Here is a 19,211-nt window from a genome sequence, read left to right as displayed (position 1 = left end):
CTAAACAGAAGGCTGCTGTAAAGGTCTGAGGAACAGCTTATGTAAATGGTGAAATAATGTAGTGGAAGGAGAGGATATTTTCATTTTCAACATCTCAAATGAGTAAACTACACTTGTTTTCCCCCATTCTTCAATACCTACTCACTTAAGAAATTTTCACAATCAATATTCTTTCACCATCATTCCTATTAAGTTTCAATCACTAAGTGGAAAGGTCTTTATTTCAGTTCTTATTATAACTGCTCTTTGTATGAAAGTGTCTTAACTATTCCCTTGCTTCCTCTCCTAATCCAGCCATTTAGTTCTATCAGCTCCTCAAAAATGTCTCTTACACTCATTCTTTCTGTCATTTTCATAGTCACTAACCTTTCCAGCTTCATCTCCCACTATTCCCACAACACAAACGCTGATCTAGTACTGCTGTATCTTGACAATCTGCACTCCCTTGGTCCAGGCCTAACCACTCTAAGTCATGGCTTCACCTTTCTGGTGCCACAGTCCTCTTCGAGACTGAAGGACAAACAACAACCACCTAGCATCCAATGTGCAATCTTACTCTTTAATATACATTCTTCCCCACCAAACAAAACTAAATCCAAACTGATTTCTTGTTTTTCACATAGGACTCTACATTTTCCAAACCATTATCTCATTTAATTCTCATTCAACAAGTATTTCTTAAGTACTGATTATGTGCCGGGCACAGAGCTAAGCAGAGAGGAGATAAGGAAAGGTTAAAAAACAGTTCCTGCCCACAAAGACCTCAAATCCTAAAGGGGAAGACAAAGTGCAAACAGGGGCAGCTTGGTGGAGAACTGAATACAGGCCTGGAGTCAGGAAGACTTGAATTCAAATGTAGCCTCTGATGCTTACTAGCAGTGGGCAAGTCACTTAACCCTGTCTGCCTTAGTTCCTCATCTGTAAAATGAGCTGAAGAAGAAAATGGCAAACCACTCCAACATCTTTGCCAAGAAAACCCCAAAAAGGGTCACAAAAAGTCAGGGTCACAAAAAGTCAGATACACCAGCAATGACGGAACAATAGCAAATGTGCAAATAACTATGTATATTCAAGATACAGTATAAAGGAAAGGGTGGAGAAGAAGGTCAGCGGTGAGCCGAGTGGTGCAGGAAGCCAGTGAAGCTAGGAGGTAAAAGTGAGGAGGAATAACATTTCATTCCAGGCATGGAGGACAGCCAGTACAAAAGCATGCTGAGATACAGGAAATATTTCAAATAAAGCAGTACAACTAGGATAATATAATTGAAAGCACATTGGATTTGGGGTCAGAGAATATGAATTCTACCTGTTTGGTGCTGGTCAAGTCATTTAACCTGAGTATCAGTTTTCTCATTTGTAAAACAAGGATCTAGAACCATATGATATCTTAAATACTGCATTATTCCCTCACCTTAAAATCCAATGAGGATTTTACATCACTGAAAACTCGGCAGTATTACTTCCCACCTACTCCTGTGAAACAGATCTAGCAACATTAGATAGCATAAAAACCATGGAATACTTAGGGATTAAAAAGAAGACAAGCAAAAAACCAAGCTGCTAGAAGAGCACAGAAACAAAGCAGAAGCAAATGTTTTTAATGTGTTCCATTGTTTTAAAATATACCTTCTTTTCTCCCGTTTACAAAGTTTCCATGCAGGTTGGGCTTGAATACTTTATACTATCCCTGTTCTTCTCAAAAGTTAAAATAACAAATTAAAGTTATGCCTTTAGAATAGTATGAAAGGCCCATTGTTTTGGACTCTGTTGTAAATGCGTTGAAAATTCCTGACATTCCTTATCTTTTGGGTCACGTGACTGAAACCAAAAAATAGCCAGCCTTACAACAGGTAATGTAATTGGGCACCCTTCCAAGTTTCAATCTGTGAAAGGACAAAAGTTACTGCGAACTTCCACTTCCTGTCATTAAAGCAGGAAGAATGACAGAATATTAATTAACCACCAAAACTATAATGTACAAACTAGTCAAAATGAGTTTGTTGCTCCCAGAGATGGGAAATTCTTGAGAGTTAGTAACCTAGCAACTACTACTTGACCATCCTTTTGTTCTGACTTCTGCTAAGATTTTTAACCCTCATTAGCTTCATTCTTTAACAACTGGCCTTTACAACCTTGTACTTACCCTACTTATTCAATCACTGCTTACTAAGTATTTTTAGTCTTTCAGAAGTTTGGAAATGTCAAAGAAGTCAAATAATTTGCAGTAGATACATAATATTGCATGAAAAGATTTTAACTTATCAGAGATCACTCTATTAACATCTAAGAATTTTTTTCATTAAAAAGATAAAATTGGTTTGATATAAATAATTAATTAGCACAATCTTACCTAAAAATCTGAAGAAAAATGCAGAATAACAATTTAAAGAAAGACAAAAACAATACACAAGGATAAATATATTCACAAATACATCCTTGTTCCAGGGCTGCCTAAACTTCTAAAATAAACCATATGATCCAGTGATTATACCGTCTCTCCATACACTGAGGACTTAAATTTTTAAATTTTATTCAATGATACAGAATGCATTCTTTCTATTCTTTCCTAACTACTCCCCACTTCATCCATCATTTTACAGTTGAGGAAACTAAGGCAGACAGAAGTTAAGTAACCAGCCTAGGGCCACAGCGAACCACCTGAGATTAGATCTGAGTTCAGATCGTCTGCCTCCAGATCCTGTGCTCCATCCAGTACACCACCTAGCTGTCTATAAAAGTTTTCATGACTCAAACAGTATTTATCACTATTATCTTACACACCTGGGTACAAGTTTCTTCTCTACTATGATATACAGACTTGAGGATAGGGATCAGATCTTTCTATAACTCTGTATTCCATGTAGCACTTAACAATGTTCCATATGTGTGTGTATGTATGTATATACACACATACATACACATATACATATACACATATTCACTTAAATTTATATACACATATGTACATATATAGCATCATATAAAATGCAACTGTGCTGTATGTATTCTAGTATGTACATATTATATATAATATGCATGTATAATACATAACACATCATATATGTATGTATCACATCTGACTATGTATGAAAAATGTAATAATATGAAGTATGTTATATATGTGTCATACACACAGTGCTTAATAAATATTTGTGGAATTAAAGAACAAGTAGGAGTTTGAAAAAGCTTATGGAGAACACAGTTATTACCAATTGTAATATTTATTTAAAATGTTAATTTAATTTCATACAAGAGGAAAAGCTTCTGGAAACGAAAAGGAAAGGTAGTGACATAAGTGGGCCTAAACAGAATATAAAACATTATAAAAAATAAGTTAGATATTTGCATTGCTTAGCTTTCATGATAAAGTCCAGATTTACCTTCCTAAGAGAACTCCATATTTTAAGATCCATACATTAAAGTACAAGTGTAAAGGAACTTTTCTACAATTCTCTATCCAATAGATCAATGAGTCAAAGGGTAGAAGTCTCCTACAGTGATTAAGCACTGAAAGCTTTAACACAATGTTTAACCTGATGATCTAGTAAAATCTTCCAAAGTAATGAGCTACATAACTTACATTATTAAAAATAGCAACTAAATTTTTAAAAAATCAGCAAATGAAGTCTTTTACCAATAATCTTTTTTTAAAGCATATCTAAAAGTGAACTGCAGCAGTGAAACAGTTACCAAAGCAATTTAGAATGTATGCCCCTTCCCCCCAACTTATCAGTCCAAAGTTAAAAGTAAACCTGCCAAAGCACACAGATCCCAGCAGCCATGCAAAGAACAAAGCACAAGATTGTGTTGCTAACAATCCTGGCTGGATGAAATCAACCCAAGCTATGATCCTTAATCAAGAGCAATCCTTTTATAAGGAGACTACAGAGTAGGAGTGGTGGCAGGTTACATGTATATATATGATAAAGGGAAGATTATATTTGAAAGTGCTATTAGTGTCATATTTTTCACTAAACTAAGACTTAAAGGAAATAAGTTTCAATGTTCAACAAAAAGAAATGAAGAAAACTTTAAACTTCTTTCTTATTTATGCACAACAATATAGAAATAATTCCTGAGAAATTATAAAATAAAAACAAACAACAACAAAAAAAACCCTTTAGGATGGGGAGGTGGGGAAACATCCAGAGAAGAGTTTTTTTTCTGTTTGTAAAGCTCACTGACTCAGGAAGGATTTGAATTTCACACATTTTTTCATTTTCATGTGTACCCTTCCTTCTTCTTAGATACTAAAGTGGTCAGAAAAAAGGTAAAGAGCCTAAAATGAAACATAAAATTTTTAGGTTTTAAAGGAAATCTCAGAGGCCATCTAGCTCACATCCCAACTTAACCCTAAATTTCCTTTTACAGTATGCATTGACAAGTGCATGTCTAGACTCTGCCTTAAGACTTCCAAATGATAATTACCTCATTCCCTCCTGAGGTAGCTAATTTCATATCATCATGGATTTAGAGCAGGCTCTTTCCCTAAGTCAAATCAACTTCTCTAAAACCTTCACCTATTGATTCAAAAATTTTAACATAAGAAATGACTTCTCCTTCCCCACCAAAAATCTTCTCTTCTCACCCTTACTTCACAATGCTCATATGGCACAGCTATAAGTATCCTCACCAACCTGATCATTCTCCCCAGGGGCTCTCAAGGTTAATCAGTCCTTTCTAAAATGTGGCAGCCAGAAATGGGCTTCATATGTAATCTGACTGGGGGAGAATACACTGGAACTAGTGTCTCCCTTGTTTTTGACATTATACTTCTATTAAGGCACCTGAGCACTGAGCTAGATTTTCTGGCTGACACAGGAAACTGGTTCTAACAACTCCAAGGTACTGTTTAGCAATGTTTAGATCTTTCCAATACCAATTCTTCCATGGCTCCTATCATCTGAAAGTCTGATTAGCATGCCTAGTTTATTAACTACGTGACAGGCCATTTGATCCCTTTGATATCTCAGTTTCTGTTCCCCCATCATTAGAATGGGGGTACTTGTACCTATTCCAGCCAAACTTCTCAAGTTTGTTGTAAGAATCAAATGGGATAATATAAGTAATGCACTTCCAAACATTTGAAGTACTATGTAAACATCATCTATCTAGCCGTGATATTGATAAAAAATGTTAAACAGAACAGGGCCAAAGACAGACAGCCTTGAGACACATAAATACACACTGCCATCAGCCATCCCTCTTTGGGTCCTTGGTCTTCCTATTTCTGATTCCCTTCCCTCCCCCCTCACCTATCTTCCAGGTTACAGTTTTTCAGCTGCTCTAAGGAAATGCTGCCCAAATGCAACTTCACTTTCCCATCTCTTTGCTACACTTTGAAATGTTTTCTTCCCACTCACCCACCCAAACACTTAGCTAGCAAAATCCTTCAAAGCCCAAATGACCGACAGTTTCTAACCAGCTGCTTAAAGTGAAATGTTCTTTACTACTATGACTAGAGCCTGTGTCTATAATTTGTAGAATGGGTTAACTACTTAAAACTGGGTTAGGAGTGAGGGAGGGTAGGAGCAGCTCCAAAAAAAGAACATTTTTGTCCATCTAAAGACTATGCTGCACTGACACTATGACCGCCCTGGTGCGAGCCCTCATCACTTCACACCTGGGTTATTACAATAGTCTGGTTGCTCTCCCCTCCATATTCTTTCCCCATTCCAGCCAATCGATCACTTAACTTCCTAATGCTTCAGGTCTGACCATTCTATCTCCTGTCTCCTAGTATTTTCAGTGGTTGCCCCAATGTGTATAATTTTCCTCTTCATCTCCACATCCTAACTTCACTGGTTTTCTTAAGTCCCAGTTAAAATCTTCTACAGCAGGGTCTACAAACTAAGGCCTAGGAACCAAATCTCTTCTATCCTGAGTGGAGCTAATCACAGATTTTACATTTTTAAATAAAGTTCTTATCTTACATAAAGGTCTCTATTCTACAGGAAGTCTTCCTTGATCTCCTTAATTCTACTGCTTTCCTTCTGTTTATTATTTCCAATTTATATTCTCTCTAGCTTGTTTGTATATTGTCTCCCCATTAGACTGTGAACTCCTTGAGAGCAGAGATTGTCTTCTTCCTTTCTTTGTATCCCCATCACTTAGTAGAGTGATCACCTAATATTTATTGACTAAACTTTTCAGCACCATATGCTATTGGCCAAATGAATGAAAATAGGTAGAACACTACTGGCAAATCAGAGAATAAAAGAATCACCTGACTTTGGAAAAATAAAATCCAAGAATTTTTTTTTTTTAACTTTTACTCCTAGTCTCTCTCCTGAATTCTAGTCACACACTCCTGCCAATTCCCTATTTCAAAATGGATGGTCCACATACAACTCGAACAACAGATCTAAAACAGAAAAGTCGTATCTTTCCTTCAAAACCCACCTGTCTAACCTAACCCCTTTATTTCATTGCAGGGCACCACCACCATACCAGTCACACAGGTTCAAAACCTATGTGCTATTCCTGACTCTTTCTCCCTCCACATAGTTAAAACTTCTCACATCTATTTGATTCTTTACTCACCTGACCCGACCCAGGTAAGGCCCTCCTGACTACTGCCTCAAGTCTCTTTCCTCCCTCCAATTCATTTTCCACAAGGCTGCTAAAATGATTTTCCCAAAGCTCAGAACTAACTTAATAAACTCCAGAGGCTTCCACTATCTTTAGCTTCAAATATAAATTCATTTGTTATTTATAATCCTTCACATCTTGGGCCCAACCTGTCTTTCCAACCTTGTTAAAACATTACTCTCCGTCCCACTCTCTATGGCCCAGCCAAACTGGCCTTTTTTGGTTCCTCTCATACAACATTCCTCCTGTCTTCATTCCTAGCTTAACCCAAGCCTAGAATGCACTCCCATATGACCTACACCTCTTAGAATCCCATTTCTTTCAAAACCTAGCTCAAGCACCACTTTCTATAGAAAGTCTTTCCTGATTCTTCCCCCACCTACCATGTCACCTCCTACAGAAATAACACTTACTTTGTGTATATACATACATATGTACATGGTGTCTTGCAACACAGCAACACAGAATGTCTTTGAGGAAAACTACTGTTCCATTTTTGTCTTTAGAGCCTAGCACACTCCTAGAACATAGGTGCTTAACAAGTACGTGTTGATTGTTTTATGTCAATATTTAAAATACTATGTTGTAAATTGTAAATTTACAATTCAAGGCAAAATCACAACTATTTAATGTTACACAATAAATGCTCTGAAATCTGCGTACCACATTTAAGGAAGAGATCTATAATCTAGAACGTGCAACAAAGAACAACAAATTAGTGAAATGCCTTAAAAAATCATGATTTACGTAGATCTGTAGAAAGAACCACGGAACAGAAAACTTAAATGGAAAGGGAAGACATCACAAGCCATATTCAAGTAGTTTTGAGGCTATCAAGCAGAAGAATGGTTAAATCTGTTCAGTATGGCCTCATAGGCCAGAATTAGGAAAAAGGACCAAAGTTGTAGAGTGGCAGATTGAGACTTGATGAAATGAAAACTTCCTAACAAAGAAAACTATAAAAAAATGAAATAGTGTATATTAGCACATAGTGATTTCCCATTCACTATAGGTTTTCAAGTAATCACTAAATAATAAATGATGTAGGAATGAATCAAAAAGCATTTCTTAAGTATTCACAGTGTGCAAAGCACTATTCTAAGTGTTGAGTATGTGGCTGATGGACACTTTTATTTATTTATGAGTTGAATTAAATGTCCTCTAAAGTACCTTCCAACATAAGGCTATGTGATTCTACTGACTTCACTCCACATTGTATTAAATCCTCACCCCAAACCTGAAGTGATCATTCACCCTAAATAGTTTACCCCTTCCCACCTTCCCTATTACTGTAGAGGGCAGCACCATTCTCCCATCTTTTAGATCTGAAACCTAGGTGTCATCCTCAACTCTTCACTCTCACTATTTCCCTCCATACTGAATCTTTTGCTAAAGTCTGTCAATCTCACCTTTGCAAAATCTTTCAATATGTCCTCTTCTCTCCTCTGACACTGCACTGTCACCACTATGATACAGGCAATAGCCTGCTGATAAGGTCTCCCTGCTTCAAGTTTCTCCCCCCTCCAACTACTCAATTACCAAAATGATTTTCATAAAGCACAAGTCTAACAACCTCTCCCCCAGGTGGTTAAAGTATTCCCTTCCCCAATTCAATTTACCTCCTCCTCAAATCTCAAGCAGTTCTCTCTCCTAGTTGGGAACCTTGCCTCACAGTCCATTGAAAAAACTGAGGACATTTGCTGAGAGTTCCCCTTTCTCCCCTGTTCCTCATCTCATATCACTCAGATGCTTCGTGCCACTATTTCCTATTCCCATTTCATATACAGAGGTGGCCCTTCTCCTTTTTGCAGACAAACCCTACTACATGCACAAGTAATAACACCATTCCATTCTGTCTTCTCCAGCAGACTGCTCCTATATCATTCCCACTCTCTCACTAATCTACAATTGCTCCCAGTCTGTTGTCTCTTCCCTACTGCCTTCAAACATGCCCATGTCTCCCTCATCCTCAAAAAACTCACTTCAAGTGTCCATCCCCACTTGCTATCATCCTTCACCTTTCCTCTCTTTTATGGGTAAACCACTTGAGGAGGTTCTTCACTTCCATTCCTCTCCCCCTCTTACTGCAACTGACTTCATCATTAAACCCAAACAGCTCCCTCCAAAATTACTAATGATCCAATTCCCTTTTTCTCAAACCTCATCTTTCTTGACTAGTCTCTGACTGACATTGACAATTATACTCTCCTTGACACTCTCTTCTCTTTAGGTTTTTAAGACATTGTAAATTCCTGTCTTTCCTTCTACTTATGGGACAGTTCCTTCTCTGTTTTCTTTCATGGATTTTCATCCACATCACTTCCCTAAACACTGAAGTCCCCCCCAAGGCTCACTCCTGGGTCTCTTTTCTTTTCCCCTTGTGCTATTTCACTCAGTGTTCTCATCAGTACCTAAGGTTCCAATCATCATTTTTATGCATGTGACTCTCAGATCTACTCATTCATCCCTGACCTCAGGTCTTGCATCTCCAACTGCCTATTGGATACGTCAAATTGTATGATCCACAGACATCTTAAACAAAAAATGATCTTGCTACCTTTGACCAAAACTTTCCACTCTTTTTAACTTCCTCATTACTGTCAAGGATACTTCAGGCTCACAACCTGTCATCCTCCAACTCCTCACTTGCTCATCCCCTACATCTAATCTGCTGCCAAGATCTATCAATTTTATCTCCATAACATCTCTCCTCTGACACTGCCACAATCCTGGTACAGATCCTCATCACCTCATCCCTGGGCTACTGAAATAGCCTTCTGGTAGATCACCCTACCTCAAGTCTTTCCCCACTCTAATCTATCTTCCATTTAGCTTTCAAATTGATCTTCCTAAAATTCAGGAGTGACCATATCACACCCCCAGTTAATAAGCTCCAAGGGCTCCCCAGTACCTCCAGAATCAAATATAAAATCCTTTGGTTTTGAAAGCCCTTCACACCCTAGCCCCTTCTTTCCTTTCCAGTCTTCTTACACCTTTCTCCCTTCCATGAACTCTGCTGGTCCAATCACAAGGGCCTCCTTGCTTTTCCTCTCACGTGATAGTCCATCTCCCAAAGATGAGCATTTTCACCGGCTGCGTGTCCCCATGCCCGGAGAACCCTTTCTCCATATCTTCTAGCTTCGCTGGCTTCCTTCAAGTTTCAGTTAAAGTTGCACCTTGTGCAAGAAGCCTTTCCCAGGCCTTAATGTTACTGCCTTCCCCTATAGATTATCCTCAGTGCTTGGCAAAGTATCTGTCACACAGTAGGCACTTAACAGATGCTAGCTGATTGAATGGTTCTCCTTCCAAAAAAGTAAGTGAAATTTGTACTGCTGATTTATCATATATGTATATGCGTGTTTGTATTTTTCACATACACACATGCATATTTCATGAGTAAATATGCTATTGTCCTTTATCAGAAGCCCAAATTCATAATACCACCACAGCTTGAGGAAAGTAGGTAAGTATGGTTCAAGTGCTAGATTTGGTTCAGAAGACTTGGGTTCAAACTCTGCCTCAGATAGTGACTAAGGACAAGTCCTTTAACCTCTTTGAACTTCTGGTAATCCATTTGTAAACAGGAAGAAAGGAACTAAATTATATGGCCTCTAAGACCCCTTCCCTGCTATGATTCTATGTTTTGAGGATGTCTGCATGAGAGACTAGATCAAAAGAGTTAACAGCCAATTTTTCGTAAGGAATTAATTACCTCTTGAAATAAAAAGTTAATAAACACAGTATTAACTTCTTATAATGAAACTAGCTTTCAAAGGTCAAGCCTAGTTCCAATGATGACTGTGTCGGTCATTCTCAAAAACATCCCAACAATGCAGTTTTCAATATAAAACTTTAAGCCAAAAAATAAGTGTGTATATATGTGTGTGTACGCACATATATGTAAGTCTAAGTATATAGACATAAACACAGTCCTGCCACTCATCTTCTAACAAACTTAGAAAAGGACAAGTTCCAAATTTGAGTTAGCATTTGTTCCAGAAGGTTGTCCAATGCTGAGAGGCATGAAGCTATGGTGGGTTAGTGCTAGTTTTGCGTTAAGTCCTGATAAATCTTTAACAAGAATGCTTAATTCGAGATTCTTAAAATAAAGATGAAACTTTTAATCATTAAAAAAAATAACTTCAGGTAGCATTTCTTTTTCCTACTCAATGACACCTAGCAAGATTTGTATTCAGGTTTTTTCCCCTATCCTTTACTGCCAGGCCTGGAAAATATATCATAATTTATAAAGAACTAAACTTCATTATACAGATCCAATCTTTAGGAGACTGAAATGGCCACACACAGAAATAGCTTTCAAATAAAGTTCCCTATTCACTAGTAGCAAGAACATTCTGGGGTTAAAGCACTAATAATGCCACCACTGGTTATTCTTTTGATGAAGAGTGCACCACGTACAGAACTAGCTCTCAAAAAAGTTTTATCTACTGGTACAAAGTACACTCCTGAGTTAGAGAACTAATAATAATCACTTGTTATTCTGATGAAAAATGTTTTTACAGAAAGAGAAAAATAAAGGCAGAGGAAATTTTTGTGAAATCATCTTCAAGATAGGAAGAAAATGTAACTGTTAAGAAGTGCCACCAAAACTTGTAGAGGGGACAAACGAGGAATGGGGAGGGGAGAAGAGTGACAGAGGCAATCCACATGTTCCACACTCACTAATATCTGGGGAAGGCCTTGAATGTCAAAGACCATTCCAACAAAACCACTCTTCTGACTGCTCTTCCTCCCGGGGCTCGAATGGAAAAGGCCGCCCGACCCCACCGTGAACCCCCTGGCTGGGATTCTATGTCGTGGCTAAGCGAATACCCTAGGACCCCAGAACCATTGAGCTAAGTCACAGGAAGTCTATCACGCGTTCCAAATCAGGTCACTAGGGACCCAAGGTATTCTACAAGGGGCTGGAAGGATTCAGGGGGTTTTCAGGTAAGCTGATCCCTTAATTCTAGGAGCAGCAACTCCCGGGCTGTCTCCCGAACCCTCCCCGCCGGGGCTTGACCCTGACCACCCCTGCCCCACCCCCACTTACTGTTGCTGGACTTAAGGTCCCGGTGCAGGATGGGCACGATGGCCTCCTCGTGCAGGTAGAGCATCCCGCGGGCGATCTGCACGGCCCAGTTGACCAGGATGTGCGGGGGAATGCGGCGGGCCGGGCGCGGGCCGGGCGCGGCGCCCGAAAGCTCGGGGTTCCCCGAGGCGGCCGCCGGGGGAGGGCTGGAGGAGGCGGGGACGGCGGCGTTGGCCAAGGCCCGGTTGAGGGCCCCGCCGCGGGCGAACTCGAGGACGAGGCAGAGGTTGGGCTGCTGCAGGCACACGCCGAGCAGCTGGATGATGTTGGGGTGCCGCAGCATGGAGAAGAGCTTCGCCTCCCGCAGCACGCTCTCAGCCGCGGCCGCGGGGTCCTGCTCGGGGTCCCGCCGCGCCGCCTTCACCGCCACCTCTTGGCCGCCCCAGGTGGCCCGGTACACCTGCCCGAAGCCGCCGGCGCCGATCAGCTCCTTCAGCTCCAGCCACTCGAACTCGATCTGCATCGGGGAGCCGGGCCGCGGGGCGTCGGGCGGGCAAGGCGCCGGCGGCGGCGGGGGCACGGGTGGAGGCGGCGGGGGAGGCGGGGGCTGGCGGGGCCGAGGGCGGGCGGGCTCGGGCGGCCGCGGTGGGTAGCAGGGAGCCACGTAGTTGGCGGGGAAGATGCCGAGGCGCCGCTGCACCTGACCGGTCCACCAGCCCTCGTCGCCCGACACGGCGGCGTCCTGAGACAGCACCTCCACCAGCTGGCCCCGCCGCAGGCTCAGCTCGTCCTCGCCGCTCGCCTCGTAGTCGTACAGGGCGGCCCAGAGCCGGCCGCCCCCGGCCACCCAGGACGAGGACGAGCAGCAGGAGGAGGCGGAGGACGAGGAGGACGAGCCGCCCGCGCCAGCTGCGGGCGCCTCCCGGGCAGGGCCGGCAGGCCCGTCGGCCGTTCCCTCGGCACCCGGGAAGGCCATGGTGGGGGTGAAGGGAAAGGGAGGACTAGGACGACGAGGAGGGCAGCGAGAGGAGAGAGGAGAGCCCCGGACTCAGCCGCCCGGCAGGCGCATCGTCCCCCCCGGGCCTCTCTAGCTCAGGCCTTCCCGCTGCCCCGCTGGGAGAGCTGGCTACCGCAGCCTCCGCCGCCGCAGCTGCGGGGGAACCCGGCGGCGAGCAGAGGGAGACCAGGGAGGCAGGAGGCGTGGAGGGGATGGGACGGTTGGGGAGCTGCAGGCGTCGGGAATGGAGGGGGGGCTCACAGCGCGCCCGGGGGGCAGCGGGCCTGAGCGGCGTGGGCCCCCAGCTCTTCCTCGGCTGCCCCTGCCTCCGCCGCCGCCTGCACCGCAGCAGCAGCGGCCGCCGGCGCGAGCGCTGTCACCACCATGGTCCACTCCGGCCTGTCTCCGAGCTCACTTCCCGGCCTCGGCCGCGGTCGCCGCTAGGGCCACCGGGGCCCCTCGGAGCACCTCCCCTCATTGGAGCGCCCTCGTCACGTGGCCTGGGAGCCTGGGAGCGTGGGCGGAGTCAGCAGGGAGCGAGACAAGTTTTCAGGAAAGTTTACGAGACCCGTGGAGAGCTCCGGAGTAGACCAATCGCGGACCAGGGCTGGGGGAACAGGTGTTACTCTCCCCAGGGTGCTTCATGCTTTCTGATCTGCTTATTATTTTGGAGGGAGGAGGGGCTGAAGGACGTGAGGAAATAAACGCCTGTAGAGCCAGTGCCGTAGGACCCCTGTCTCCGAGCAGATCGCCTTTCCAGGATCTCGAGGATCACCTCCCGGATCACTCAGCCCGGAGCATTTCAGCTCCGAAGCGCATTTCGAGCCTGCGGAGGCTGCTAATCCAGGGCTGAGAGCTCCGCAGATCCCTTCTGGTCCAAGAACCGCCCCTCCCCGAGGCAGTTAATCTTCTGTTTGCCCTTCCTCCCTCCGCTTGAATGGAGAAGGACCTCCTGTCCTCCAGTGAACCCAGTGACTTGGATTTATGTGACAGTGGCAGCGATGAGGTTACTAGAGTTTCTGGTTTTTTAATAGTATTGTCCTCTCCCAACCCTAGACACTCCCATGCCCGAGGAAGGAGCCTAGAGACTACTTTCCATATTCAGAAAATGATGTGCAAATTATCAACATGGGATACAGTGTGACCTATAGAGGATCAATAGGTGATAAACACGTGTGACATACCTTGAACATGCATATGGCATGCATATCTTCACATAGTATATATTGGATGAATGGCGAGTAACAGAGATTGACACGAGTATTGTATGATATACACTGATCAGATGTGATATTCACCTATTGACAGGTGTGAGTGATCAGGAGGGGGTGCTCATGCAACCCGCGTGTGTTGTGCGTATAATCTCCACATGATGTACACTGATGTCTGTGATCAATAGGCATAGGTGGGTACTAAAATGAAGCCTAATATTCAAGAATTGTTTCATAAACACTCATCTATTACACAAAGTAGAAATCTGTTTCAAGAGCACAGGTACAGTCCTGTATCTGAGGTCTTAAATAGGTTTATAAATAGGTTTATATAAACCCACAGGTTTATATCCCAGGTGCAAGGGTAGCCCTGTAGGATTATTCCTAAGGAGGTGGGAAGATAGTCTCAGGTAACAGTACCTCTCCTTTTTCTTCAGAAGGGACCTAACACTTGCATATATCTGATGGAGGTTCACCTTTCTTTGACAAGATGAAAAACCAAAAAACTCAGACTTTTATGTGAAATACAGAAGAATCCCAGTGAACTGCAGCTCTAGATAACCAGAACATATGCAAATTCAAGATTTGTTCTATTGGCTTGGTTCTGAGCTGGTGGGAACCTACAGCCAGCTCTTAGGGGCACCCACCTCCATGCTGTATCACCAGGCAGGAAGGCTTTAGGTTACACTTTATCTGGCTCCAAATGCTAATGCACCCAGTTCCAGGCTTGACCCTACTGCAACAAATACTGTATCAGCCACACTTGGCTGATGCCATGGCTTGCAGTCTGCTGGTCAAACCAGGGAAGAATGAGGGCACTAGCATCACAGTATTTCACTCCCAGAAACGTGCCAAGATTGAATTCTGTAGCTCAGAAATGGTAGCTGCACAGGCTCCAGGCCTCGGTATCTCTGGCTGTGCACCGTGATGCACCTTTCTGTGGAGGAAACTTAAACCAGATGTACATCTGATGCACAGGTAACCTTACCCAAGGTACCTAACCTTTCAGTGCTCTACATAGCTAAGACTGTAAGTTTTAGCAAAGGTGACAACCCTCATTCATTGGTAGATTGTTCCTTCACATCAGAATTCTCAATAACAATGAAATCACAAGTCCAATTCATATCTCTTATGGGAATAATTGTGGTGGTTCACAAATGGCACTTTTATGTTTATAAAACACTTTACTCACAACAACCCTGTGATACATAGAAGGTGCTAAATAAATGTTGATTCACATAGACATTGGAAATATTATACTGACTTTATTGATGAGCAAAGTAAGTCCCTGAGGATTGACATAACTTGTCCAAAGTTTCTCAACTAGTAGCAGAACTTGGACTCAAATCCAGATCTTATGATCTAGAATCTCATGTCACACTTTCATGCTTACCAAGGCTAACCTCTCTATCTTTTTAATGATCCCAGTCCATCCCAACTTCAACAAATTTCCCCTTTGTCATCCCCATTCTATGATTTATTTTCAATTTCTCCCTGTCTATTGGCTCATTCCTTACTGCCTACTGCCCATCCTAAAAAAAAACCAACAAAAAAACCCCTCATTTGATTCTTCCATCCCCATTATAATTCTGTATCTTACTGGCCCTTCATGTTTACACTCCTTGAAAGTGCTGTCTATGATAATGTAGCCACTTTTATTTCCTCTTACTCTCTTCGTACCCTTTACAATCCAGTTTCCAATCTCATCATTTCAACAAAATCACTCTTTCCAAAATTACCAAAGATGTCCTAATTACTAAATCCACTGACTTTTTCTCAATCCTCCTTCTCCTTAACATCTTAATGTCTTTGACACTGTTGATCACCCTCTTCTCTCTACATTTTTGAGACACTATTCTTTCCTCATTCTCCTCCTACCTATCAGACTACTCCTTATCAGTCTCCTTTGCAGTACCCACATTCAGATCACACCTTCTAACTATAGGTATCCCACAGCATTGTGTCCTAGACTCTGTTCTCTTTTCCCTCTTCACTAGACTTGGTGATCTCAACAACTCCCATGGATTTAATTACCATCTCTATACTAATGATTCTCAGATCTACCTATCCTTCCCCAACCTCTCGATGATCTCCAATTTCACATTTCCTTTCAGACATCCCAAACTGGCTGTCCAGTAGACAACTTACATGTCCGACATAAAACTAATTATCTTTCCCCCTAAACTTTCCCTACCTCCCACCTTCCCTATTACTGGTGAGGGGCAATGCCATCTTTCCAGTCCCTCAGGCCTGAAACTAGATGTCATCCTTGACTCCTTTCCCTCACCACTGCTCTCATATCCAATCCAAGACCTGTTGACTTCACTTTTACAAAATATCTCCATATTTGACTTCTGATAGTACCACCATTCTGATGAACGTCATCACCTCATGCCTTGACTATTGTAGTAGCCTGGTGGTGGTTCTGTGTGCCTCAAGTCTCTCCCCACATCAATCCATCCTCTATTCAATCACCAGAGTGATTTTCCTAAACCATAGGTCTGACCCTGTTACCCTCCCTTGCTCAATAAACTCTAGTGACTCCCTATTGCCTCCAAAATCAAATATAAAGTCCTGTTTGGTGTTCTAAGCCCTTCATAACATAGTCTTGTGCCATTTTTTTTCCAGTCTTCTTTTACCTTCTCCCTGCCACATATTCTGATTCAGTGACACTATCCTCCTTGCTGCTCCATGGAGAAGCTCTATCTCTTCTCTCCAGGCATTCTCTCTAGCCATCCCCCAAGCCTGGAGTGTTCTCCCTCCTCTCCTTGATTTCCTGTAAGTCCCAAGTATTTTCTACAGAAGTTTTTCTCAACCCCTCTTCATTCCAGTCCCTTCCCTCTTTTAATTACTTCCTATTTACCCTGTATATAGCTTATTTGTTTATTGGCTCCTCTATTAGATTGTAAGCTTCTTGAAGTCAGGGTCTTTTGGCTCTTTTTTTGTATTCCTATTACTTAGCACATACTAGGTGCCTGATTAATATTTATTGACTGACAAATTGACTCTTGGGCTCTCCCTCCCTTAGTTTGCCCATCAAAAACTGGCCACTGTCATATAAAAAAAAAAGAGGGAAACAGGAGGATTATAGAACTCAAAGCAAAAACATTTAACCTGGAAATACATTGATGAGAGATAACATAAAAATAATTGAACTACCTGAAAGTTATGACCGAAAAATAGTCTGTAGTTATTTTATTTTGAGAATTTTAAAAGAAAATTGTCCAGATATCTTAGAACCTTAGGGCAAGGTGGAAATAGAAAGATTTCATCAGTCACCTCCTGAAAAAAGCTTCAAAATGAAAACTTATAGGAAAAATAAGGAGATTCTAGCTCAGAGAAAATATGCTGAAAAGGAAGAATTCAGGTACTAAGGAGCCACAGTCACAATCACACATAATTTAGCAGCCATAACAGTGAAGGAGTGGAGAGCTTGGAATATAACATGCCAGTAAGCAAAGGCTATGAGCTTATGAGTTATCTCTCTCCCACTCCCAAGAAAAACTAAGTATACCCATACATTTGAAAATTATAACTTTAATAAAATAGAAGACTTCCAAGTATTCCTGATGAAGACAAAAGCAGTGTAGAAACTTTGATGTTTAAACATAGGACAACCGTGAAAAAGTAAGCACAAATGAATGATCACAAGGGACTAAATAAGGATAAGCATCTTGAATTTAAATATGGGGAGTTGATACATTAGCCACTTCTAAACTCTATCATCATCAGGATTATAGAGGGAGTCTAATTAGACAAGGCCTAGGAGTCATTCTAGGGACAAGTAGGTGACACATTGGATAGAGGACTCAGGTCTGGATCTGGACTCAGGAAGACCTGAATTTAAATCTGACCTCAGACAGTTACTAGCTGTATGACCCTGGGCAAGTCACTTAACCCTATTTTTCTGTTTCTTCATCTATAAAATAAGCTAGAGAAGGAAATGGCAAACTACTTTAGTATCTTGGTCAAGAAAACTTTGAATGGGATCACAATGAGTCAGACAAGACTTAATGAGTGAACAATAAAAGGAATGGCTCTGTTATGCCTTGATAATCTTACTAAAGAGAGAAGAGAAAGGAAAGTTATGGGAAAATATACCATCTAGCAATTACATATTTATAGAAACAAGGAGGAGGGACTAGGTACAGTGAAATGGCCAGAGGAGGGAAGAAAACGCACAAAACACACTGAATACAGAAATATATTTCATTCAACAAGTAAATAGGAGAGAAAGGGAAGAAAAGGGAATTAGAGAGGAGGTAGATTAAAGAGGGATTAATTTTAAGCAAAACAAACTAAGGATATAGAAAATATTCATGTCTCTTTTTGAGATGGCAAAGAATAGGAATCTAAGGAGGTGCCTTTAAATTGGGAAATAGCTGAACCAGTTATGGCATACATATATGCTGGAATATTATTGCACTATAAGAAATGATTAAGGGGATGGTTTCAGAGAAACTTGGGCAGCCTGTATGAACTTACCCAGAGTGAAATGAATAGATCCAAGAGAACAATTTAAACAATAACAATAATATGGTAAAGACAAACAACTTTGAAAGAATCAGGAGCTCCAATCTTTGTAATGACCAATGACAGTTCTAAGAAAAAATGATGGATTATGCTACGTTTCCTAAGAGAAACATGAAGGACTCAGACTGCAGGATGACACACTTTTTTTTTAACTGAAGGCCAATATAGAAATTTGTTTTGCTTGGCTTACCATGTTTGTACAGGTGTGTGTGTGTGTGTGTGTGTGTGTGTGTGTGTGTGTGTGTGTGTATGTGTCTATGTCTGTGTGAAATTTTCAATTATGGGGAGGAGTTGAAGTGGGAACAAGAAAATATAGATTTTTCCTGATTGAAAAAATAAAATATTTTTTTAAAAAAATAATGAGAATGAAAACTTTATTTCACACTTGCTGTCACAGTAAAATTTGCTTTTCAAGACACTAGTAAAATTGTAATATTTTTGGCCGTGACAGCTTTTTAATTATTGCAGTCTGAACTTCACGTAATTTTATCTAATTACTATTCTCTTTAACATTAAATTTTCAACTCCAGATCTGTGGCCAACAAGATGGAGGACTACATGCTTTCTTTGATCCTTATAGCCTCTTAGACTCCTCCAAAATAGGAGTTATAGGAGGTGGAGCCAAGAGGGCGGAGTAAAGGCACAGGCTCATCTGAGTTCTCCCACAAGTTCCTCCAAATACCTTTAAATAGTGACTTTAAACGAATTCTAGAGAATCGGAACCCACACAAAGATGGATTGAAACAATTTTCCAGTCCAAGACAACTAGAAGGTTGACAGGAAAGGTCTGTTGCACCTGGGTGAAAGTGGAGCACAGTTCCAGCCCAGGCTGCAGGAGCGTAACCCA

At 41.8% G+C, this 19,211-nt stretch overlaps 1 protein-coding gene across 6 annotated transcripts in view; it reads right to left on the bottom strand.

Annotated features, from left to right (window-relative positions):
* MAP3K21 (mitogen-activated protein kinase kinase kinase 21) overlaps window positions 1-13,381 on the bottom strand; it is a 65,558-nt gene extending 52,177 nt beyond the window's left edge. The window contains exon 1 of one of the 6 annotated variants that reach the window (XM_072647505.1): window positions 11,645-13,381. In XM_072647505.1, the coding sequence (XP_072503606.1) occupies window positions 11,645-12,599 (955 nt within the window). In that variant the 5' untranslated portion in view covers window positions 12,600-13,381. The remainder of the gene's footprint in view (window positions 1-11,644) is intronic. The other 5 variants (XM_072647507.1, XM_072647502.1, XM_072647504.1 and 2 more) reach the window with 5 other exon arrangements.
* Window positions 13,382-19,211: the final 5,830 nt, after the last annotated feature.

The sequence above is a fragment of the Notamacropus eugenii genome, chromosome 2 (genome assembly GCF_028372415.1).
Source record: "Notamacropus eugenii isolate mMacEug1 chromosome 2, mMacEug1.pri_v2, whole genome shotgun sequence".
Taxonomy (NCBI): domain Eukaryota; kingdom Metazoa; phylum Chordata; class Mammalia; order Diprotodontia; family Macropodidae; genus Notamacropus; species Notamacropus eugenii.
The sequence above is the reverse complement of the archived record's forward strand: the minus strand, read 5'-3'. Positions and strand labels throughout refer to the sequence as shown.